This window comes from Lycium ferocissimum, chromosome 4 (assembly GCF_029784015.1).
Source record: "Lycium ferocissimum isolate CSIRO_LF1 chromosome 4, AGI_CSIRO_Lferr_CH_V1, whole genome shotgun sequence".
Lineage (NCBI taxonomy): Eukaryota > Viridiplantae > Streptophyta > Magnoliopsida > Solanales > Solanaceae > Lycium > Lycium ferocissimum.
In genome coordinates, this window is record NC_081345.1 from 32,007,906 (window position 1) to 32,033,003 (window position 25,098).

At 35.6% G+C, this 25,098-nt stretch overlaps 3 protein-coding genes and 1 long non-coding RNA gene across 4 annotated transcripts; all 4 read left to right on the plus strand.

The window, feature by feature from the left end:
- Positions 1-282: 282 nt before the first annotated feature.
- LOC132052323 (mitogen-activated protein kinase 9-like) lies at positions 283-7,304 on the plus strand. Its single transcript, XM_059443812.1, has 11 exons — positions 283-750; positions 1,861-2,269; positions 2,381-2,508; positions 2,605-2,664; positions 4,696-4,845; positions 5,075-5,230; positions 5,342-5,479; positions 5,562-5,638; positions 6,046-6,147; positions 6,562-6,802; positions 7,110-7,304. Exons 1-11 carry the CDS (start codon positions 481-483, stop codon positions 7,179-7,181), a joined length of 1,803 nt encoding a protein of 600 aa, XP_059299795.1. The 5' UTR covers positions 283-480; the 3' UTR covers positions 7,182-7,304.
- A 1,923-nt stretch (positions 7,305-9,227) lies between these two features.
- On the plus strand, positions 9,228-12,904 carry LOC132052324 (uncharacterized GPI-anchored protein At4g28100-like). The gene is made up of 2 exons (XM_059443814.1): positions 9,228-10,081; positions 12,294-12,904. Exons 1-2 carry the CDS (start codon positions 9,425-9,427, stop codon positions 12,642-12,644), a joined length of 1,008 nt encoding a protein of 335 aa, XP_059299797.1. The 5' UTR covers positions 9,228-9,424; the 3' UTR covers positions 12,645-12,904.
- Positions 12,905-14,502: 1,598 nt separating this feature from the next.
- Positions 14,503-17,722, plus strand: LOC132052325 (small ribosomal subunit protein RACK1-like). Its single transcript, XM_059443815.1, has 3 exons — positions 14,503-15,008; positions 16,330-16,788; positions 17,445-17,722. The coding sequence occupies exons 1-3, from the start codon at positions 14,577-14,579 to the stop codon at positions 17,544-17,546; spliced, it is 993 nt and encodes a 330-aa protein (XP_059299798.1). The 5' UTR covers positions 14,503-14,576; the 3' UTR covers positions 17,547-17,722.
- A 4,444-nt stretch (positions 17,723-22,166) lies between these two features.
- Positions 22,167-22,910, plus strand: LOC132054595 (uncharacterized). The gene is made up of 3 exons (XR_009414331.1): positions 22,167-22,396; positions 22,529-22,579; positions 22,750-22,910. It is a non-coding gene; the product is annotated as an uncharacterized LOC132054595 (long non-coding RNA).
- Positions 22,911-25,098: the final 2,188 nt, after the last annotated feature.

Consider the following 25,098-nt stretch of genomic DNA (forward strand, 5'->3'; position numbering starts at 1 on the left):
GGTGTAGCGAATGGGCTGTTCCTCACTTAACACCAAAGTCTCGAATTTGACCTCTAATCATGAAAAATTATTTTCTCTAACTAGGTCTTATGTGGCGTGAATCTGAATATAATCGGGCTCAATGCCGCTAATGAACATTGTCAGGCTGAAGGTGACACTGACAGGACAGGACCCATATCCAATGGTGACGCTATATTTTCCCAACTCCAAAGTCGTATATAATAATCCAAGCCACGCTTTTATACTTTCATCTTTTTACTCTTCTCTTATCTCTCTCTCTCTCCCACCATCTTTGCACAACAGCAACAAACTCGGAAGAAATCACTGGACCTTGTGGTGGCAACTGGCAAGAGAGAGAAGAGAGAACACTTAGCGTGGAATGCTGAGATCTTGTGGTGGGAAATCAAGAACCAACACGACACTTTAGGAATACTCAAAAAAAAAAAAAAGACAAGGGGGGGTAGTGGTATAGTATAGTATATGGGGGGTGGTAATACATTCGTGGATGGACTTCGTCGCTGGTTTCAACGTCGTTCCACTACTACTACTACAACTACAACAACTATTCTTCATACCAATGTACAACCAATCTTGATTAATAATCCTTCAAAACCCATTGATATTTCAGACTCCCATTACCAACAAGATAGACAAGAAGTTAGGATTATTGAAGACTTTGATATATCAGGTCTTAACCTTCTTAACGTCCCCAAAAGGGTAGATTTCCCTTTAATGGATCCTCACAAAAAGGTCTGTTTTTTTTGCCTGTTTATATGACTTTTTACTCTCTTTTTTGCTTTTTAATGTTGCATGTAGTTGATGGAGTTTGACCATTATTTTGCCGTTTAATCTGATGTGAATGATCTTGATTATGTCTGTGTTTCATGTATGCATAGAGAAAGCTGGTTCCCACTTGAGAATTCGGTTAATAGTTGTAGAAAATGTTGCTAAAAAGGGATAAGGGAAAGTAAAGCTGGCAACTTTACTCATTTAGATCGTCCAGTTTGGATCATTGAAATGCAAAAGATATTGCAGGGTAAATTAAAGTTACCCCACCCCCCAAAAGAAAAATTCTTTCTTTCCTACCTATCTTGTATTATGTTGCTCTGAATCCCCTTATCTTGCTCATTATTGCCATATGATTTGGTCTAGGAGGCAAAAAAAACAAAAAAAAAAAAAAAAAAAAAAAAGGAGATGTGTATGTGTTTAATTGTAGTCTTTGCTATCTTTCTAATTGCTTAATCTCAGGAAAAATCAAGTTCTTGCTACCAATGACCAGTGTTTTAAAGAATCCTGGATCTGCTAGATTTTTATTGAGACCTACCTGATTTGTTTTGCTCATATGAGGATTATGTTTCAAGCATCTGTTTCGTGGTGTTTTTATTTTTTCTATAATATTATATGTTCATTTTCTAGCACATAAAGTAGCCTTAGATAATACTCCATCTCAAAATACGTGTCGTCCTTACCAAAAATATCCGTCTCTAAATACTTGTCATTTTAAAAAACTAAGATAAAATTTAGTAGCTTTTTCCCATTTTACTATTTTTGTATTAATTACAACATTTAAAAGGGATTAATTACATCATTGATGGAGTAGGCATAGATATATAGTAATAAATTATTGAGAAGAAATAGCATGGTGGAATATTTTAAGATGGTAAAATAGTCAAAACGCTTCCCTTATTAATGCTTTTTTAAGGGGCGTGTAAATGAAAAACATGACAACTATTTTGAGACAGAGGGAGTAATATTTTGCAGATTACTGTTCTGTGGCAAATTAGTGCCTTGTAATCTTTTAATCTCCATTAGACTTACATGGGTAAGGAGAGGGCTTTTGACTTGAATATTGTTATTCAGAACTCACAAGAGGCAGAGTTCTTCACCGAATATGGAGAGGCAAGCAGATACCAAATTCAGGAAGTTATCGGCAAGGGTAGCTATGGAGTTGTGGCCTCCGCTGTTGATACAAAAACTGGAGAAAGAGTTGCAATCAAGAAGATTAATGATGTGTTTGAGCATGTCTCTGATGCCACCAGAATTTTAAGAGAAATTAAGCTTCTTCGGCTATTACGACATCCTGATATTGTAGAAATAAAGCACATCATGTTACCCCCTTCTCGGCGAGAGTTTAAAGATATTTACGTGGTCTTTGAATTGATGGAGTCTGACCTTCACCAGGTTATTAAGGCCAATGATGATCTTACACCTGAGCATTATCAGTTTTTCCTATACCAGCTTATGCGTGGATTAAAATATATTCATACTGGTTTGTTTTTTATACAATTTAAAACCTTCTCTTTGACATCTCTATATAGTAATGGAGAAGCTAACTTTTTCTTGGGATAATTGACCTGCCCTTTTTTTTCCCTCTTAACAGCAAACGTTTTCCATCGAGATTTAAAGCCGAAGAATATCCTTGCTAATGCTGACTGTAAATTGAAGATTTGTGACTTTGGGCTTGCTCGTGTATCGTTTAATGACACGCCTTCAGCTATTTTCTGGACTGTATGTTTCAGCTCTAGAAGGCCTCTCTTTTCTCATTATGTTAGTACTCAAATTTGTGAGTGATTTCTGATATACTTGTGGTTTGATGTATTTAAGGACTATGTTGCAACTCGATGGTATCGTGCTCCTGAGCTATGTGGCTCTTTTTTCTCCAAGGTAACTTAGCTTTACCGACAACTAAAGTTTTAATTGTAATTTCCAATTTCCAAACATGCCATTACTGAATGGCACTTATATTTAGCACAGTTTGTGACGCTCAGTATAATGCATTGTGGTCAAGGTTAATTTTGTATCTTTTTATACTCTTTTGCTTTTTTTTCCTGAGACATTTTTGGTTGTATGCCGCTCTGTTCTGGGTTGGGAGAAGACTGGAACAATTATAGATTGAACAATATTTTCATTTACATAGTTTTGTGGCTGATACAGAATGAACTCATATGATGTCATAGTCTGTTTGCCCCATAAGTGCCTGCTGGATGGTCATTGACTTATGCAGCCTTCAACAATGCCTTCAGAATTTACTTGCAAACTAGTCTTGTTTTATTACGAAGTGCATGATCAGGTGATGGATCACTTGGACTTCAAATAGGGAAGACTAGAGGTTGGGGGAAGCATGTTTATGTTTCTGTAAATACATTAAAGTCGGATCAATTTTGGCGAAGATGTAAAAATTGCATTATTGTGAGATTGATAACGTTACTTGTTCTCTCTGATCTGTTGTTCATTTGGTTGGGAGAATGCTCTGATTGAGGATTCAAGCTGTTTATCATATTACCAAGTGTTATCTGTATAGAGTCTTAAGTTTATTATAAGTGGAAGGCAATTGGATTGGTGAGGAGCTTATTGTTGGAAAAAGTAATCTCCTCTCTGGAAGACAGTTTTGCGTTCAAGAGTTTAATAGTAGATTTGTTCTTTAAATTGGATGAAGGGTAAGAGTTCCCCGTGTACAGTATCCCAGTATTACGAATATATGACCTATTCAACTTGCGGTTATGAGAAAGTGGAAAGAGAATCAATGAAAGGAAAGGACTGTCATGAGCATCAATCTTTCAATCTAGTTCAATGCTCATTAACTCTGTGGCGTGAACATGTTGTGCAGCTTTTTCTCTTCAAATGTCCTGCAACAGAATGAACATATTTGGGCTGGTGGCTGTAAGTATGCCAGGTTTTTTTTTAAACTGGTAACTGTAAAGTATGTCAGGTTTCAATGTTCGAATTCAGAGATGCATGTTTTTTTTTTTTTTTTTACTGTGGGGGCAGAGTAACCATCTCTTGGAACAGAACCTTCAAAAAAGATAGCTAGGGCAGTGTTTTGAGGGGCATTCACAATTTCTAGCCAAAGAAGTATTTCCTGCCCATATGCATAGGAACATTTAGCCGAAGACTGTTAATGTTCTGAGTATGCAGATCTATTTGCGGTGATCGCAGTGTCTCCACATCATGGAGTGGTATTTCTCCTAAAAGGTTGACATTGAAGAAGGACTATGTTAATCTCCGCATCAATGTTGTGCCACCATCAGATATTCCAAGCCCTTAATAAGGTTAGAAAAGCACGAAAGGAAAGATCTCTATTTTATGTCTTCAACTTATAGATCCAATCCAAAAGTAACAGACTAGGGCCCCTGTAATCTCTTGCAGAGTGTGCACAAGGCCCTTATTCTTACATTGTGCAGGCTTTTACAGATTCAGCTTACTGAGTAACTTTAGTTTGAGTTCCTAGGTTGTCTGAATGCTTTTTCAGTTCGCCAGACTTTTAGTTGGCTGGTATGACCCCTTGAGTTTGAATGTGCCAGGCTAGTTTGATCCTCTGAGAATTTCTTGTTGAAGACAGGCTTGAGTCTGATTGTAGTATCACTTGGGGCTTATTTCAGTAAAGAGCTTGAACTTATTAAATTAATAATCTGTGAAGTGCTTTTTTGCATTATACACCGAGACAATGATTTGAGTTTTATTATATTTTACTATCTCAAAAACGAGGGTTTGTTACATTTTTACCTTGTCAAAAAAACCAGGGTTTGTTCTTTCCTGTTCTGTGATGTCAAAATCGTTGTGATGATGTGATTTCACTGTGAAGCAACTATATCATATAATATATGTTGAGAGTTTACTTGTGTTTTTGACGTATCTTTATAGACTGATTTACTTGTGACGTGACATGTACTATCACTGAGAGTTCTCTATTTGCAGTACACTCCTGCTATTGATATTTGGAGCATCGGATGCATATTTGCAGAAATGCTCACTGGAAAACCATTATTTCCTGGAAAAAATGTAGTGCATCAATTAGACCTTATGACTGATTTGCTTGGAACGCCTCCTCCTGAAACCGTTGCAAAGGTTAATTCTCTCATTACATACTTCTCTTTCTTTCTCAGGTTTCTTTGTTAATGTTCTATCTGATTAGCATCAGTTAGATGATAAGACGTCTTTGTTACTTGCTAGTTAGAACATCAGAGAATAAAGGTTATGGCAAATAGATTAGTGCTGAGAGGTCTCCGTATATCATTATTTACATCCCACTGTAGTTTTTTTCTCTTTTACTAAAGAAATTCTACCTAACTGGCAGATTAGAAATGAAAAGGCAAGAAGATACCTCAGTAACATGCGGAAAAAATCACCGGTTCCATTTGCACAAAAATTTCCGCACGCAGATCCTTTCGCTTTGCGACTACTTGAACGCATGCTTGCGTTTGACCCTAAAGATCGACCATCTGCAGACGAGGTAATTGTTTAAAATGAAAATTTTCTTATATCGTTTTATCTACCAAAGAAAACCTTGAATCTGATAATATGTGAAGATTTGGTCTCATGCATTGGTTATTTTGTTTTCAAGGCGTTGGCTGATCCTTATTTCCGTGGTTTGTCGAATGTGGACCGTGAACCGTCCACTCACCCAATATCAAAGCTTGAGTTTGAATTTGAGAGGAGAAAGTTGGCTAAAGAAGATGTTAGAGAGCTCATTTATCGGGAGGTACATTTTTCTCCATTTGATGGCTCTTTTTTATGTGGAATGAATTAACTGATTAATATTTAAACTTGTTCTGAGCAAACAGATTTTAGAATATCATCCTCAGATGCTTCAGGAGTATCTTCGTGGCGGAGATCAAACTAGTGGATTTATGTACCCAAGGTTAGGAGCCACCTAATTCTTGGTCCACATAATTTATATCCTTTTTTAAAAACTTTTTTCTTCCTCATTTCCTTGCATTAAAAGCTGGCAGTTTAGTTTATTTATAAAAAAGAAAAGCTTGCCTTTTAGTTTCCTTCGTTGGTTGAAAACTATAACGTATTTTTGGAGGGCAGTGACAACTCTTTCCAAAATGGAAGAAACCTCAAGATAATTCCCAAAAGCATTTTCTTACGTTCAAGGACTGCGCCAGCTAATTCACAATATATATATGTTGTGGTTGTGTGTTGTGTGTGTGTGTACACACACACACATATAAATGCTTGTACTTTGTGTACATATTGCACTAAATGTTTTGTACTACTACTTGAGAAATACTTATTGATGGTCTTTCTTTTGTGTCAATTTAGTGGTGTTGATCGGTTCAAGCGACAGTTTGCACATCTCGAGGAGCATTATGGTAAAGGTGATCGAGGCACTCCACTTCAGAGGCAGCATGCTTCCTTGCCTAGGTGTGCTCTCAATACTGTTGTTCTTTTGCTCTGGGTGGTAAAGGTCGTTCTTCAGTAATAATCTGTAGAATTAGAAGTCATTTGTTCTATAGGAAATATGGACAGTTTAATACTCGTCCAATTTAAGCAGTCCTTATTTTAGCTCCAGTTTTGTGTAACTCAGTTACTAAAGCTTTAAGAATTGAGAGTACAAGTGGAAGTTAAATATGTTTTAACTAGAGTTGAAAAGTATTTTCTCTGAAACATTTCGGAGTTGGTTCAATGTTTAAAATTTTCTGCTTACTTTTGTCATTTGGATTCATGGATGAAAAAAAGTATATTTCAAGTGCTTAGCAAATCTGATTTTGTGGTTTATCGTGCACATCTTTAGCGAAGGTATTAACTTGGTCCCTTTTTTGAATATTCTTATTTTAGAGAGCGGGTACCTGCACCAAAAGATGAAACCTCTTCGGAAAACATTGATTTTGAAAAGCGAACTTCAGCATCTGTTGCTTCAACTCTAGAGAGCCCACCAGGGCAGTCCGAGGGATCAGAGAATTCAGATGCTAACGTGCAAAATGGACAAAACAAGCCAAACTATAGTGCTCGTAGCTTGCTGAAGAGTGCTAGTATCAGTGCTTCAAAGTGTGTGGTAGTTAAAAGAAGAAATGCAGAGGTAACTTTTATCCTTTTTCTCTTGCTTACCTTTTTGGTGACTGCTTATTTATTATTTGTTGAATATAGTGACATTCAGACATTCACCATGAAGAATTGTTTTTATTATAAAAGGAACAAAAGCAATGCCCGTTTCAATAATGACGATTTATATTACAACAGGAACAAAAGCAATTCCCATTTCAATAATGACGATTTAATAGAACGCCTGCATATCTTTGCTTAAAACCAATTAAGTGCCAATTGTTCCTGCATGTTTTGTTACTTTGTGACCTAATAGGCTGGCATTATTCATAATGTTCTGATAGGGAGAGCCAATTGAAGAGCAAAATGAGGAGGTCGATGGTTTAGCTCAAAAAGTTGCTGCTCTTCACGCCTAATTTATCATCAGCATACTCTGTAGATCTGATCACCAGCCATTGACCCTTGCATCAGGGTAAGATGCCTACACGCCCCATTCGTGCACCGGGCTGCCCTTTTATACCGGGTGGGTAGTTATGACATCTTGACTACCAATATTTGAAGTTAAACTCCTGCATTTCAGGCAGAAGCTAACAGTAGGTTTTCAGTTTCTATTTATTTTTCAGTTTCTATTTATACTGCGATTTTTTATTTCGCATAGCAGGAAAAGAAAATGTTCTCCAGCTATTTGTGATTGGAGATCACATTTCTATATTAAGTATTTGTAAAACCTATAGTTACTTGTGACAAGTTGAAGTTTGTAATGACTTGTCATGAAAATACAAATGCCTATGTTCTAGCCCTTGAGGGGTGCCTTTCTTTTTCATGATTTATTGTGCAGTTCATCAAAAAATCAGATAAATCAACTTGTTTCCTCCCAGTGAACAACAACTACTACAACGCCTCAATCCTAGTTGAGGTAGGCTATTTGAATTCTCATTGTCCATATCACTCAATTTAATTCGGTCTCAGTTTAATATTACAAAAAGTTAGTATCCTCGCAGGTGCATTTACTGCTGGTATCCCGAATGGTAAAGAAGGAACTGGTATAAACATGAGACTGACAAGAAGAACTTATCCAAATTATGGTTCAATTTGTTTAAGTTGTTGCAGTGGCAAACTCATAGATCTCCAGTAAACCGTCTTTTTTTTTTTTTTTTTTTTTTATGACAAAGACAAGATAGTTACAGAAGGAATGTGGATTATCAGATGAAGTGGCGTAGGTCATAGGTGATATAAAGGCCCGTGAGGAACTCCAATTATTGAGTTTATTGCTCCTCCAAAAGGACCATGTGATCTGTTTTTCCTCAAAGTCAAGTCATTGTTCCACATTACGACAAGGCTTTTTTCGTACATACTTATTAGTGCGGTAAAGGAAATGAAAATTGAAATGGAGTATGTAACTAGTTCGAAATTTCTGGTCACCAGAGATTGTGGTTCGATCACGAGTGTTCCTCATCCTTAATCAGAGATTTCGGGTTTGCATTCTGAAAAAGGATAACCTTTCAGTAGGAAGCATGAGAGCACATTGATGAATAGAAGTAGTATATATAACTAACAATTCAATAGCAAGGTCATAATCAAGCATCTTATTACTAAGTAGCTTTTCTAAGAAATTAATGATATTTTTTATTCATGTAGGGGGAAGTTCAAAAACAACTTTTTCATAGGACCAGTTCTCCAAACTACAAAACATCTTGTTTCTTTGTTCTTTCTTTTGTTTCTGGATCCTTTTTTGTGGTGGTATACTTGTACGTGCATCGATAAGCACCATTACTATTTAATGGTAAAAGGTTCAAAGAGCAAAAATCAATTCCCTCTCATGTTTTAAAAATTCATACAAGTAAAGCAACTAAATTAACCAGCTACTCTCACTTGCATGTCGTCCAACACGAGATACCTTCCCTATGAATATGTAAATCATGACCAATAGTAGAAGTAGTTGACACAGTTCGATAGTTGCTTTAAAGCATACAATGAAATATAATCATATCATACAGATACTAAGCCTAACGAGAGTAACAAACAAACAAAACTTTAACAAACAAACAAACTTTGTCCAACCTGCCATACCCCACACCATCGTGCCATAGCTTCCCATGGAGTCCCTTCCTTCAACACCACTCTTGGACTACTGTCTCCGGACATAGACGGATTCAAAATTTAAAAGTTATGGGTTCGAAATTCTAATCCTTTCAAATTGTTGAATTCTAAATTAATAATTTATATATTAAAAAATGGTTTAGGTCAAAAGTCAAAACTACTGGATTCGGACGAAGCCGTAGTCGAAATTGTACACCCGCCCTTGTCCTCGGGTTAGTAAGATGATTGATAAAGGTCTCGAGTTTGAGTTTTGTGAGCAGAAAATTACTTGATGTGGACGCTTTATCCTCTTTAGTGAATCTATCTGATATGAATAAATTAATCAAATAATGAGTTTCAACTTTTGAATACCAAAAAACAAAATATCTAATACTGTTTGTCACTACTCCCTCATCACCATCACCAAATCAACACCACAAACCAAAGAAAAAATAACTCACTATTATAATCAATGACCTCTCACTAAGCTCCCAAAACTTCCATTTTTTCCCTCCCATCTTTATTTCATACATATTATCAACTTCCAAAGTTCCAACTTCCCTCATTCTCTAAATAAGCTATGTCCTATAATTGCTTCTTCATCTTGTTTACTCTTGTTTACATCACCAATCTAACTGTAATACCTGCCATTCCAGTTATACCCGACCCAACTAACTCCAATCCTCAAACATCCTCACCAGCCCCTTCACAACCAGCAACAATCCCTGCTTTTCCAGAACAGTCAGACATTGCCAGTTGTCCATTAGACATACCAGAAGAGCTTTACAAAGGGATAAGATCATCCTGTAGGTCCAATGATGATCATTCGGGTCAAATAAACCCGACCCGTTGTTGTCCGGTTCTTGCTGCATGGCTTTACTCAGCCTACTCAAGAACAGCACTTCACAAAGCCATTGCAAAGTTCCCACAATACTCATCAACTTCAGTTGAAATGCCTGTACTACCTGATGATTCTGAGACATGTGTGAGTTCTTTTGGAAAGGCTTTGGAAAATAGAGGAATTGAGTTAGTTAAGCCCAATGAGACTTGTGATGTTGTTTATTGTTACTGTGGTATTAGGCTGCATCCACTTAGCTGCCCGGAAGAATTCGTGGTGAATTCGAGTGGTGAATTGGTTGGTGGTGAGAGTGTGAAGAGATTGGAGAAAGATTGTATGAGCAGTAATGGATATGCTGGCATTGCTGGTTGTTCCAAGTGTTTGAGCAGTCTTTATTTGGTAAGTTAGTTGTAATTGCAAGTAACTCTATTTAATAAGTAACATTGATTCATAGCCTAAAATTACATTGGCGGTGTAGTCAGTGTATATAACTTAAATCCCATATTTAGTTACATGTGATTTGATAATTTATATCCATGTGATATGACTATTTCTTCTGATAAAAATTTGCAATTTCTCCAAAGTCTAATTTCCATAATATGATACTCCATCGATAAACACTGCACTATCGATGTATATAGTTATACTATAACCTAGGGGTCCATGGTCCAGAGTACGAGTGAAAAGAACTAGAGAAGCTTCAATGTGAAGGACTAGAAAGTTGTGTTTTAAAATTAATAATATCAATCAATTAATTAATCAAACTATACATCAACCCAAAACTATTTGAGCCAGGTGAAACTAATATTTAGAAGATTCATCTTTGTTTGACTACTTGTAATCTAACCATCAATCTACTAACATAACCCTTTTATTTGGATTTGGGACTGGTTTTGGGTAATGCTAGTAGATACGTAAAAAAGAAGTTAGAAGAGAAATGAGGCATGTAGTGTTTATTCAACTAGAATATGTTCTAAAACTAATGACCAGCAAGGGCTTACGTTTGTCTACCATGCGCTTCCCTATCCGGAATTGTTTATAAGTACCACATCCATATGCTAACCCTGCGATTCATTTAGTAGTGCCACTTCTATTTATTCATTCATTAGCTTACTGCATTGCTTTGATGAAGTTGACTCCATTCTAACCTATAACTCAAATGACTGCAGCGCATTAGTTGGTTATTCAAATAGCTCGGGTGCTAACTTGTCTTTGTAATTTCCTGTTGTCCTTGACAATCAGCCAGGTGGGGTATGAATTTGTTGATCAGGCTAAGGGGAAGTCCAATTTGTTGGGTCATATCATTTTTATGGTGCCTTGATATAAGCCGCAGAGTTTCTGCAATGCCTATCATGATATTTGAAAGCAACTACAATGATCTTGTGTTATTTGTTGTACTAACTCTTTCTTCAAATCAGCATACACTTGTTATTCAGGAAATTTCGTCTGTAAATAGTCTTAGCCAATGAACATCATCTCCAGGGCAATGGCTGATGTGCATATATCATTTAAATACCATTTTATGTTTGAAGTTTTAGATTGCTATACACTAGATAGAAGATAGGTGATCAGTATATGTGAGCTCGGATTAGTAAAGATCGTCAGCAGTTTGTCTTAGGCAGTCAAACTAGCATGAATTAAAGAACTCATCTGATATAGCAGGCATAGATAACTGTTATGTAAAATGATTGTTCACATAGCAACCTCTGGGTTTTAAGGTTAGTCCCTGTGGTGCAAATGTAAGCAAAACTTTGTTTCAGACTTCAAAAAAGAAAATCTGTCTTCCAACTTCTTTTTGTGGCTAAAAAACAAAAAAGATAAAAGAGGTATCAAGTCTCGTTGGTAATATTGGAGCTTGTTGAACATCATCCAGTGAATGAATTTTAAGATTTTTTTTGTGATCATTAGATTCATAGGAAAAGCAATATGCAAAGAAGCTACCTTACCTGATACTAGGCTAAATTGTCTTTGTTTCGGTGAGTTGGAGGAGGGGGGAGGGGGGATTTGGTCCTCTTACCATAACATTTTGCAGCTGTTAGTCAAAAATAACCATATGTTATTGTCCTAGTTGTTTCCTCTTATTACTTTTACCGTTAAATCTTGTAAAATTGCATTCAACCTTGGAGGTCAACAATAGTGTAGACAATGTGATATGCCATATTACAAGCAAGGATCTATTTGTTAGTTAGAGCCTGTTTGGATGGGCTTAAAAAAAGCAACTTATAAGCCAAAAAAAAAATAAGTTAGGGTAGCCCAACTTATTTTTTTTGGCTTATAAGTTGTTTTCAGCTTATAAGCTACTTTAGATAAGCTAAGCCAAACAGGCCCAATTATTTTTTTGGGCTTATTTTAAGCACAAAATGACTTTAAGCTGGCCAACCAAACACTCAAAAAAGCTGAAAACAGCTTATAAGCTGTTTTCAGCAACTTATAAGCCAATCCAAACGGGCTCTTAGAATAGTTCCTGCTAGGAAGCATGTTGAAGAAGGTATTTTGTCAATAACCGACGGAGCATGTCGTGTCTAAGTGACAAGTTTTACACCATCAAGTGATTTTTTTTTTTTTTTTGGCTTATTCTCTAATAATTTGATATATACATATGTATCTGCAGCTCAGTGACAGCAGACTGGAAAATGCAAGCATTAAAAATGATAGGAGTAGCAAACTGCGGAGCAGAGGTTGCCAAATGATGGGTTTAACTTGGCTTCTCAACAAAAATACACCTGGTTATATTCATACAGTTTCTTCTGTTTTAAGGGCTCTAATGATGAGCGAAGACGGTTCTGATCCTCAGTCGTGCACGCTTAACAGTGACGGCTTGCCATTTGCAGTCGACTCCTCAGAGATCAACGATCAATCTGCTGCAACTTTTCTTCAGGCATCGGTTTATTGTTACCTCCTACCATTTGTTTTGGCATCCATAAACACCATTGCATTGTTATCAAAATATCACTGTTGTTGATCTCCAAAGACTTGTTCCTTGTACTTGAAAAATACTTCCTGTTTCAATGGTCTCCTATAAATCTGTTCCTCTGTGTACGTTGGCTCAGGTTCGCGAAATTGTAATTATTTTGATTGTGTAAGACTGTTGAGAAAAGAATGAAGCTGCCATAGTACTCTAGCTAGGATTCTAGTTGTTCATTGGTATTTGTTAAGTGTATAAAACTCAAGGGACAAAAGGTAGTACAGATTTACTGCTCTTTCTGGAATTTGGCATCAGTAGATTGAAGTCTCTCATAAGATTGCATTTTTCTCCTTTTATTGTTCAACATGCAAGAAATTTATTGTTTGTTTTTTCCTCAATTCATTTATGATTTCAGCTTCAAGATTCATTCAATATGGATACTTCTATGAACCTTGGTTGGAAGTTTTTGAAACTCGATAGTCTTATAAGATAGATCGCGGTTAAATAGCAGCATGAATTTTCCATATCTAAGTGAATATTATGAGTATGCGTACAATTCTCCGGCCTTTTCCCCGACCCCACGCATAATAGAAGTTTAGTGCACCGAGCTGCCCTTTTTAAGCGAATATTATGAGTATGACTTGGTACCAATCAAAATATAATCTAGGTTTATACATAAAAATCTCATTGATGTTAGCACCGTTTGTATAAGTTACATTCCTAAATTATTGGATACAGGAGGCAGCTCAATATGATTGGTGGCCTAAAGTCAAACCAATGACGGCCTTAATTTGTTTTTGTCTTTTTTCTTTTTTTTTCAAAAAAAGGAAGAAAACTTGCATATAAATTTTTCGTTTGAAATCTATTATTTTTTTTTGTTTTTTATATGTAAAGTTATGAATAATTCTTTTATAGTTGATTTTTTTTAGTAATTTCTTTTTAATTGATAATATAGCTAATCCATTCAATCTCTCTTTAGCATTGTTGCTCTTACGTAAGATTTTATCAATTTTAAATTTGAAAAGCTTATTCTTGGGGAAATTGTTACAAAACTGTTAACACTATTCTATAGGTTGGGCCTCTTGGCTAAATGTCCACTTTGACTCTTCAATTGGTGAAATACCCACCTTTTACGACATCAGCAAAAGAAGCTGATAAAAGTTGTCAATCCTAGTACCAAATTCTTGAAAAAAACAAAATAATCCCCATCCCCAAAGTTTTTAAAGACCCAAATTAAAAATAAAAAACAATTTCTTCCCTCCAAAAGCTTTCGTTTTTCTCCCCTTTCATCGGAAAATCTTATCCAATTCAGCCATTGTTATCTCTAATTAATTTATCGGTTGCTGTAAAAGGTCAAAATATATGTTTTCTACTCAACTAAATAGTCTATCAATAACCGACCACTTGATATATATATAGATTAGGATACTATTTCACAAAAATGCAACAAATCAATTTAATTATAAAAGGGATTTAACACTATATAAACATAAAAGTAATCCTTTATTATTTATATCATATGAAAGCCCTATCAATTGTCACATGATCTAATGAGTTTAAGAACCCCTTACATTCCCAGTGACTCTTTTGACAAACTTATAGGACTAAACTTGTTTAATGCATATTTAAGAGACTATTTTGAACCCACCCTCAAACATAAAGGACCAACATCAACAACAATAACATATCCAAAACAAATTTCATAATGCAATTCAAGAAAGAAACGTACGTCTGTACCATACTCGTATCTCGAAAGATTCAAACATAAAGGACCATTTTTGTAATTCTCTTCCAATTCAAACAACCCGAAATTCATTACCCGGACCCATTTGCCTTTGCCACTCCAAAAAAAAAAGAGCAAAAAAAACCCTAAAACAATTAACCCACCATATAAATACATCACACTCCAAAACCCTAGTTTTTCTCTTAACAGTTCTCATCTCCTCCAAAAATCTTCAGCCTCCCCATAGCCACCACCTGTTCGACAAAATGTCTGAATCACTAGTTCTCCGTGGCACAATGCGAGCCCACACAGACTGGGTCACCGCCATTGCCACCCCAATCGACAACTCCGACATGATTGTCACATCTTCACGTGACAAATCCCTAATCGTATGGTCATTAACAAAAGACGGTGGCCCAACATACGGTGTACCTAAACGTCGCTTAACAGGACACGGTCATTTCGTTGAAGATGTTGTGCTTTCATCTGATGGTATGTTTGCGTTATCTGGTTCTTGGGATGGTGAGTTAAGGTTGTGGGATTTACAAGCTGGGACTACTGCTAGGAGGTTTGTTGGACATACTAAGGATGTGCTCTCTGTTGCGTTTTCTGTTGATAATCGTCAGATTGTTTCGGCTTCAAGGGATAAGACTATTAAGCTTTGGAACACACTTGGTGAATGCAAGTACACTATTCAGGTAAAAACAAGAATTTTGATTTTTTTGTGATATTAAATTAAAGATATGTGGAATGTACTTAAATGACGTTTAATCTGTGGTCTTAAACACGCCTAGTGGAAGGTTACAATAACATAACCAGTATAATCTCACAAGTGGGGTCTGGAGAGTATACGATGTACGCAGATCATACCTCTATCGTTATGGGATGGAGAGGTTGTTTCTGATAGACTCTCGGCTCAGTATAATCCCACACGTGGGGCCTAGGGGAAAGTTGGAATAAATAATTTAGATTCTAGAGAGATTGGAACAAATACTAATCCCACCCAATTTAGGTGTCTTAGTTTGACTTGTTTGACTTGTTTGACTAGGCACAAAGTTTAAGGAATACACTAGGTGAATACAAGTACACGATTCAGGTATAGAATTACTTGGTGCAGAGTTTAAGAAAGTAAAGAAGGGTTTTGAATCTTTTGATTTTTAAATTATAGATATGTAGAGTGTATCAAAATGGCCTTTAATTTTGTTGTCTTAAACATGCCTGCTTTGAAGTTAGTAAAAAAAAAAAAAAAAATTAAATTCTAGAGAGATGGGAACAAAAGCCACTCCCTCCGTACCAATTTAAGTGTCTTGGTATTACTTGGCACAATGTTCAAGGATTAAAAAGAGATTTTTAAATACTTTTGAATCTTGTTGTCCTAAATTAATATGTGTGTAATGTAGTACTAAAATGTCCTTTGAATCTTGTGGTTATAAATTTCCCACCCATGTAGGGTGTTTGAATTGTCAGGGTACTAAATATAGAAAGACAAATCAAAAAGGAAACTAAGATACTTAGTAGGCATTTGGCCATAGAAACCAAAGAATTGTAACTTTATTTGGAATTTTTGAAGTTGGGTTGAAGATGGAGTTCTGTTTGGTTTTAGTTTTTGCAAAAGAAATTTTTTGGTTGTTTGAATGCACTTAAAGTGAAACAAGTGAAAACAGGGTTTTAGGTGTTTTCTAAAATTCAAGTTGTATCTGGAATTTTCATGGTCAAGCGCTGATTTTCAGATGAAGTGAAAAAAATGAATATTTCTCATGGCCAAACGGGTACTTAAATTGGGACAGATGGAGTATTGTTTATTGTTTACCTTCTTCTCGATCATAATTGTGTTCGTTAAATCATATGTGACGAGTATATACACCTCTACCCTTTAGATTTGTGAACTCAATCCTTTTGCTGTCTGAAGCATAAGTATTTGCCCTTATTTTTTACTTAAGTGGACGTCTTTTAATTTGCTACATTTTTCTCTTCTGAAGTTTTCTCATTATTCTGTCAATTTGCACGTACAAAATTCAGGAACAAGACTCGCATTCCGATTGGGTTTCTTGTGTTCGTTTTAGCCCAAACAATCTTCAGCCCACTATTGTTTCTGGGTCATGGGACCGGACTGTGAAAATCTGGAATTTGACCAACTGTAAGCTGAGGTCGACTCTTGCTGGACATTCTGGGTATGTGAACACTGTTGCGGTGTCTCCAGATGGTTCGTTGTGTGCTAGTGGAGGAAAAGATGGAGTTATTTTGCTGTGGGATTTGGCTGAAGGAAAGAAACTGTATTCTCTTGACGCTGGATCTATTATCCATGCTCTCTGTTTTAGTCCTAATAGGTATTGGTTGTGTGCTGCTACTGAATCCAGTATTAAGATTTGGGATTTGGAGAGCAAGACAATTGTGGTGGATCTTAAAGTTGATCTGAAAACAGAGAGTGAAATGTCTGCTAGTGCTGAGGGAACTGGAACTGCTGCCAACAAAAACAAGGTCTGTTTACTCCTAACTTTTATTCCATCTTTGCTTGTTTCAATCAACATTTCATTATTGTCAATATAATAGCCGATTATTATGTCAGCTACTTTTGCACCCATACAAACACTAGAAAATGATCTAAAAGTGATTTCCTAAGGGAACACATTTATCACATGAAATATAGGAAATGTTTACCAGTCCAATGTCCATACCAAATGCGTAGGGAGCATGACCTAATTAGGAAAATATAGGATACCGGTAACCTTTGCTGTTAATAACTTGTTATGGTATCATGTCATGGGAGGCGTTGTAGTGACTCATTGATGGTACGGTGTTTTCCAGCCACTTCCTTTTGTTTTGGTTGTGAAATGCACTTGTCAAATATTCTTCTCTTATTAGTTATTTAGATCTTAGAGGTGTTGTTCCATCTTGGTGTAATTTGTTACTTGTGAACTGTGGTGTCATGAATTTCATTTTCTTCTTGGTGGCTGAAGCATTTCTCTCTGCTGCAAATGGTACACTATCTCTACAACTTTTTACTGAAGCGGGGTTCAGTTGGACCAACTTATATTAATGTGATTGTTCTGTAGTTAATCGGAATATGATATTTGAATTGTTAATGGTGACATATGTAATAAGTGAATCTAATTTAATTGCATCTCAATTGGCAGGTCATATACTGCACCAGTTTGAGCTGGAGTGCTGATGGAAGCACGCTTTTCAGTGGATACACCGATGGTCTGATTAGAGTGTGGGGAATTGGGCGTTATTAGAGAAGAAGAGGATCTAGTGAGGGAGCCATTTGGCCATACTGAATTAAAGACATTTAGATTGCTAAGATTCTCCCTGTTTCTCAATGTTTTGAGGCCTCAACTGTTTCAATTTTGGATTCTTATTTAGTATTTGTTACATTGGATATCTTGCTATAAGTCTAAGTTGTTTTGCTTAATCTTCGGGTATTAGAGTTTCTTGCATGTTGTTTTCATCTTCATTAGATCTTCACTTCATTTGTGTCTTTGCTTGATGATTCTGTATGGTGGAGGAAAAGGGTTGTACATTTTTCTTGTATTATCCGAGCCTTTGTTGTTGCTTTGCAATTCAAAGGGAAATAAGGTAAAATTGTGCCTGTTGTTTCTCATGTTTGTCTTGGTTCCACCAAATATTCCCGGATACTACAGTACTTGTCTGGTGACTTGTATCAGGGAAAATATGCTGATTATTGTCATCAGTTAGTGTCATCCAGATAGTTGACTGTTAATTTATCAGACCTTGATGTAGAAACTTAACTTTATTTAAAGAGTTGAGGTGGTGTACACCACGTCTGGTGGGAAATGGAGGTTCACTATGCTCTCTTGAGCAACCTATATATAATATAAAGCTAGGCATAGAGGAGGTGATGTGGCACCTCTCTATTGCCAAGGATCCTATTTATCTTTTTTTCTCCTTTTTTTGACCTTTTTCCTATTTTTCTTCAAGCGATGTGTTATTAAATAAATTCAAAAATCACCTCCAAATAATTACTAAGTATTATAACTTCTAGGTCAGTTACGAATTGATTGTAATGAGTATTAAAAAATGAGTTATCCTTTTGAGGGCATTTTGGCGATAAAAGTACGCAATTACAACATGCACTTTTAACATAAAATAACTAATGCTTTAAACGTAAAAAAATGAGTAATGTATGGGAACGTTAATATTAACGTAAGATTGATCCAGTAACGCAGCTATCTTTAATTCTTATGTCATTTTCATCAACAACAACGACAACAACAACAACACTAACAACATACCTAGTATAATTCCACCAAGTGGTTCTAAGTCATTTCATCGCTCTTTTCTTTTTGTTGTATATATTTTATTCTCCTTTTTCTTTCTTATTTGGTATTAGTAGATCATGAATGATGGATGTAACGATGATGTTACCGGTAGTTTTCCCTTTGTTCTTTTTCTTTTTTGTTTATTTATTAGGAGTGAAACTGACAAAACTCGGGTACACTAAGGTGAAGACAAAGCAATTTATTGCGTACAGATAGAGTGATCAACTCATAGTCAACTTGGTGTAAAAGTTACTTAATTAACGTTGTTGTTATTTTAGTAAGAAACCTCTGGTCATGGTGTGAAGAAAACTAAAATCACTTAGAGAGATGATTATTGGCACTATTATTAGCCAGAATGTTTTTTTTAAAAATTACTTTGTGGTATTTTGCCTCTTTTTGACTAAAAAAAGTATTAACTTTAATTCTTCTCTCTTCCCCTTATTTAAAATCGTATACCGCACGTTTTGTTACTACTTATAGTGAAATTTATCACCATTTTATGACTTAATTATAATAAAAAATTAGATTTAACTACGGAAAATAAAAGAGTGTGAAAATTAAAAATATTTTCGGAGAAAGGGGAGAGGAACAAGGCAAATGAATTTTGAAAGCAACTAATAGTTTGGGAAGGTATGTATTACTACTTCTTATCAGTCACTATGTGAGAATAAGATTTTTCATATTGAAAAAAATAAATTAAAGACAGATTTATGTGATGTCAATCTTAGTTGATATGACGAATATCATTTTTCTGTTTACGGGTTTAATAAAATTAATGTTAGTTCCTTTTTTTGTTATAGCGTCTAGAATTATTATTTTTGGTAATTATATAGAAGTAATATTCTTGAAGGAGGATGAGTTTCTATTAGTTGACATGTTTCAAGTCTAAATAAATGTTTGATTCCGGGAATTAGTAAAATTCATGATAAATATGAGACAATTATCATTATTTTAGGATTTAAACAAAATTAGCTTTGACATTGACGATATGAAGAGTTAAGTATTAGAAAATCATATCTATAAGAAATCAATTTATTCTATCCAATTATATTTTTAACGAGATCATCTCAAAAACATAGTTTATTTTATGATGGCGCAAAGCGCGGACCAGATAACTAGTTATGAAATGAGCCTGAAGGGCCAGTCTCCATTCAGTTTACATAGGAATTTGAAATTAGTTTTGTTCTTTTCTTTACAGAGCTTAATAGGAGAAAAGATGGAAGATCCGACTGAGCTGGCAAAAGGAGAATCACAGAATTTGAAGTAGTAACAGTGATGATTTTGAATATCAATGAAGCTCATGTATCTATCAGCACGAGATCCAATCAACCTTTAAATAGCCGAAGTAAATTTTAGATAATTATGCTAAACTGCATTACCCACTATTGGATAAGTTTTGAGTTCATCCAAACTAAATAGCTTTAGTTTGGATCTAGTATGCGTTCAAGGTATTTTTGGGTACAAATAATTAACTTCGAACTCGATAAATTAAAGGAGTTATGGTAGAATTTCAAACTCAAAACCATGAAGTTAAAATCTTGAATTTGCCTCTATCCTCTCATCTACTCTTATCACTTCCTTTTGCTATTCATATCTTGAGAAAAGTACACAGCACATTAACTCTGTGCTTTGTCATCACAATGGGGAGAACTTACTTTGAAAGTAGCAACTGAAGAAGGAAAGAGCTGGAGAGATGTATCTTTTGTCATGATGCTAATTTCATCCATTCTTTTTCCCCATCGCTGTTGCTAGTTTATAGGAAGCTGACCTCTCTGACCATAAGGAGCTGGAGTGTCGAGGCTACACTATTGAGAATGGAAAATTTATATACTCCATGAAGAATGATTTAGGTGTTGTTTTGCTATTGGTATACTATCTGTTGATTGGATTTGTTTTTGTTGAAAAGTAATGTATTTTGGGAAAAGATATAAAGGAATGAAAGAAAGTATTAGAGGGACAAGAGAAGCAAACAGAGAAAGAATGGAAAGGATATTCTTGAAGGCAGTAAATACAACAGGGTAAGAGAGGAGAAAATGGGAAGAGAATGAAACAGACAACTACATTTTTCTTTCTTAGATGGGCGTCAATCCATTTTCTAGTTCAGCATTGCTCATCATTTTCTTGAGTTAACAAGTGCAAACAAAACAACAAAAATAAGAACTGAAATCACTGTTGAAACAGGAAGAATCCCAATTTGTTTAACACCTTTCTTTCTCGATGCTTTTCATAGCCCAGTTTCGTAAACAAGGGAATGATCCATGGCATCAATTGACTTAAACGAGTTGGGGAGCAAAGCAACTTCCGGTAGCTACCGAGCGTAGAGTTAGCTTTTGGCAGCTCATGAACCGACCGAAGGAGGGGTTGACTCTGCTGCCGGGCTTTGACGAATGGGAGCAGCTTTGGAATCAGCGTAAGTAGAAGTGGGTCACCCCATAGTTGTAATATGGGCAAGTACGCGAGATGTAATCAATAGATTTCTCCTTTTTAACGAATTCCTTCTTTCAGCAAAATCGAAGCTCCTTCGTGCAACCGATTTTAGTATGCCAGTTTAATTTGAAGAGAAAGAGGGCAGAAATCCTTACAATCTCAGAACCAAGGAGAGAAGGTGGCGAAGGATCCGGATTCACTTTTTTTTTTTTATTTGATTCATACCCGCGTAAAGGCTTTTCCTGATGTTGGAAGATCTGGATCTTGTCTGGATCTTGTCACTTTAACAAGGCATCTTTGCCTTTTTCATCCTGGCGTTTGGGACAATATCTTGTTAAGCAGCAAAAAGAAAGAAAAATTGTTAAAAAATTGAAGTTGACATTTTGACAAAAAACAATTGAATCTTGAGTTGTGTTTGAACTTTGAACATGAGTTTCGCTTAGAGAAAAACTCATTCTTTTACCTGAAATACTCTTCAAATAAGTTTTCTCAATATTTCACTAGTTCAATATCTGTAAACACTAATAACAAACAACAACATATCCAATCTGGGAAGGGTGGTGTGTACGCAGCCTTACCCCTATCTCATGAAGGTAGAAGGTTGTTCGAGGTTCGACATTTATTTAAATGAAATACGGTCCAAGTTATAGTACCCCGTATTTTTGGAATAGAAAATTGAACCGTCCAACATGAGCAAATTCACCCGAGGCCGGAGGATTTGGTCATATTCAAGCATGCAAATCAAGAGCTCGGTTTAGGGAGGACGAAGTCCAAAAATTATTCATGACTCGAAAGTGGAATAACAGTGATTGAAAATAATATTTTGTAAGTGCCAAAAGAGATTACGGACTAGCACCATATTACATGATCATGATATCGAGTATATGAAGTGTATAAAAATGATTATTATTTATGTCAATTAAGATCAAGGAATTAATTATGCGTGTAATTAGTTAAATGTTGAATTGTAGTGGAGAAAAAGAAATTAAATAAATTATTAGGTAAGTGATGAATGTCATCACTTTTTTCCATGTGGCAGTAGTAGAGAAAGGGGTTGGTGACCATGAATTTGTTGGGTTTGGTGGCACGTCCTGGTGGATGATAATTATTATGAGGACTATTATGTATATAGGTGGACCCCACCACTAAAAGAAAGGTTAACACAAAGATATCAATTAATTGGAGAAGTTTCAAAAAGAGATTGTACAGGCAGTCACTTTTATGGAAAAGAGACGTATATGCAGCTATCTCATCCTTAAAGATTATGCATACACAACAATATGGTGGAGCAGCAACGTGTTGTGCTTGTTGTCGAGTTGTTGTAGTCTCTTGTTGCTTGGATGCTCGGGGAATAGCGGACTAGTTCTATCTTGGTTAAGGTATGTACCCTCTTCCTAACTTCGTATAGAAGGTCGTAAGAATCGTTATTGGTGCGTTTATCACGTGGAACACTTGAGACAATGATCAAAAGTCATAAATCTGTTTTGGGAAAGACGTTATCGTTATTATAGGTTGTAGCGCTAGACGGGCTGTGAGGTTGGATTGTCGAAAAAGCCTGCAAGGTATGTAAGGTCTCGTTCTCTTTATTTCCTTGGCACGAATCCAACTAAACTCGCTTACGAATGCTCTATAAAAATTGATTCCACTCTAATGTCTATATCTCAACTTCATGTCGCTAGCTACGTTGATGAATTGTACCCTTGATTCTATCCCTGATCCTTAATTTTGATAGATAGTTATGTGATGATTGGGATGGAATACATAACGTGTACGGCACCTATTGTGCAACCACTGATCAGTTGGGTATTCACACCAAGTAGAATACCCAACTCCTATTATGGCCGGATACGTTTCACATCGGGTCCTATTATGGCCGGTACGTTTCACACCGAGTCCTGTTAAGGCCGGATAATATTAAAGGGGGTAGTAAATTTTTCAATTAGTTCTTTCAATAAGAAAAGTTCAAAGGACAAAGCAGAAAATTAATATTGTTTTCAAATAAATTTTTTAACAATCCTACTCGGTACTTCCTCACTCATGTATTTCTTCTTATCATGTAGTTATAATTAATTTTCTATCTATCTCCCAAAATTTTCGTTTTTTTTTTTTTATCTTAATCTGGACGTTGTCCAGTCATGAATCTTGTTATACTGTTCATCTCTTTCTCTTAACCTTTGTTCTTAATAACAATCTTCTTTAACCACACCCCGATAACCACGGCCAACATCGTCTTTTATCATTTGGACATTAAAACGGCCTCTTTAAAACTTAGGAATTTACAAGTTAATCCATCGAGGTTATTAAGAAGTTAAGAGAATAACCATATACTAAGAATACAAATTCATGATGATAAGGAAGTAATTACTTAAACATAATAATCACAAAATAATTTACATAATAGGGAGATTAGTACAGAAAACATAGTAAATAAACTTACATGGTTTGAAGAAGGAGAGAGGTTTCCCTTTCGGGGGGAACCCAAAAAAACTACTTCACACTAGGGGTAGTTATTAAAAACTTAATACTATTTTACAATAGGAGTTTATATTACACTGGTTTTGGCTGGGTAAGGGATTGGAGCATTTGATGAAAGAGAAGGGGAATATGGAAGTTTTCTAGAGAGAGGTGGTTAGTGCTCTTGTTGGTGATGTCTTTGCTTCTCCACAAATGCTGCTATATATAGGCGTCTGGCGGACTTTAACTCCGAATTTCAAAATGTTGAAGAATCTTTTGAGTTAGTAGGGTCTCTTTGGGCCCCATCGTCACGTGAACTTTTCAAAAGAAAACTTTATTTACTTGTACGTTATTGGTATCTTGTCCATTTTGTGGTTGCTTTATTAAAGTTACTTTTAATAAAGCTCTCTTTTTCTATGAGATGTCTTAAAAAATTTGTGCTTTTGTTCAAAGAATCTTTCGGTTTTTGACTTATCATAACTTTTTCCTCCTTTACTACCCCGATTATTTTGCTTTTCACACACACACACACACACACACACATATATATATATATATATATATATTTTTTTTTTTATGTGTCTAAATTATGTAGTGCAATAGAATCAAAACTCATTCCCGAATCGTCGTCGTTTGGGTCTTGTGAATCTTAAAATGCACTATTCTGAAAATTTACCATATCTCTTTCTTTTGAACTATGGACTGGTGACATCCTTGGACTTGGAGATAATTCTGGACTAGGGTTCTTGATTATATGCTTGTTTTGTTCTGCTTTTGCTTGGAAAAATCTTTCTAAAGTCTCTTTAACTATACTTTTCATGTTGTCATTTTTTTCTTTTTTGTAAGTATGCTTTTGTTGGTAGAAGTAGCTCCTTGCGTCAGTGTCTTTGGTAGTCTTCGTCTTGTCCGGAGAGATGAACATCCCTCATCTTCACTTTTTGGCAAAGTGACGGCCATCAACGGATTTGATGAGTTTTTATCGGCCTACCGTTTGAACCGACTAGCCGTATCTTTATCCGATACAAGGGATCTATTTGCATTCATTGGGGAATGCACACCGTCTCATCCATTTTTGTCCGAGATGGAGAACTGCCGGGATTGTACTAATTCGAACTTAACTTGCTTGTAGTGTTTGTTCTAACAGTCTTGCTTGTTCCAAGAGTTTCATTTTTTTTCTTGGATGAGTGTCTCTTTCTGCTGGTTAAGTCTTCTGGAGGTGTCCTAAATGTTCTTTCATGTCTTTACTAAATACTAATATATCATCTACATATACTAGGACAAATCTTTTATAGTCTCCAAATATACTATCTATTTTTCTTTGAAAAATTGGTGGACTGTCTTTAATCCAAATGGCATTACTAACCATTCGAAATGTCCTTCGGGGACGGTAAATACGATCCATTCTATACTTTTTTCATGCATTCATACCTGCCAATATCCTGATTTACAATCAAATTTACTAAAGATTTTTTCACTTTGTATTCTATTTTTTAGTTTTGTTTTATCTGGTAACTTATATCCATCTGTTCTGGTGTTATCATTAAGTCTTGAGAAAAGACATCATTTAACCCCTGAACTTGGCACGAAAACTCAGTTTGGAAACTAAACTTAACTTCTATTTATTTAC

What these genes read in the sequence shown, in the direction of transcription:
- LOC132052325 (XM_059443815.1), top strand. Translation starts at nt 14,577, where the DNA reads ATGTCTGAATCACTAGTTCTCCGTGGCACAATGCGAGCCCACACAGAC. An exon ending in AATGCAAGTACACTATTCAG is followed by an intron (nt 15,009 to 16,329) that starts GTAAAAACAAGA and finishes TACAAAATTCAG; the next exon opens with GAACAAGACTCGCATTCCGA. An exon ending in CTGCTGCCAACAAAAACAAG is followed by an intron (nt 16,789 to 17,444) that starts GTCTGTTTACTC and finishes CTCAATTGGCAG; the next exon opens with GTCATATACTGCACCAGTTT.
- LOC132052323 (XM_059443812.1), top strand. Translation starts at nt 481, where the DNA reads ATGGGGGGTGGTAATACATTCGTGGATGGACTTCGTCGCTGGTTTCAA. An exon ending in ATCGACCATCTGCAGACGAG is followed by an intron (nt 5,231 to 5,341) that starts GTAATTGTTTAA and finishes TTTGTTTTCAAG; the next exon opens with GCGTTGGCTGATCCTTATTT. An exon ending in GAGAGCTCATTTATCGGGAG is followed by an intron (nt 5,480 to 5,561) that starts GTACATTTTTCT and finishes CTGAGCAAACAG; the next exon opens with ATTTTAGAATATCATCCTCA.
- LOC132052324 (XM_059443814.1), top strand. Translation starts at nt 9,425, where the DNA reads ATGTCCTATAATTGCTTCTTCATCTTGTTTACTCTTGTTTACATCACC. An exon ending in GTTTGAGCAGTCTTTATTTG is followed by an intron (nt 10,082 to 12,293) that starts GTAAGTTAGTTG and finishes ATGTATCTGCAG; the next exon opens with CTCAGTGACAGCAGACTGGA.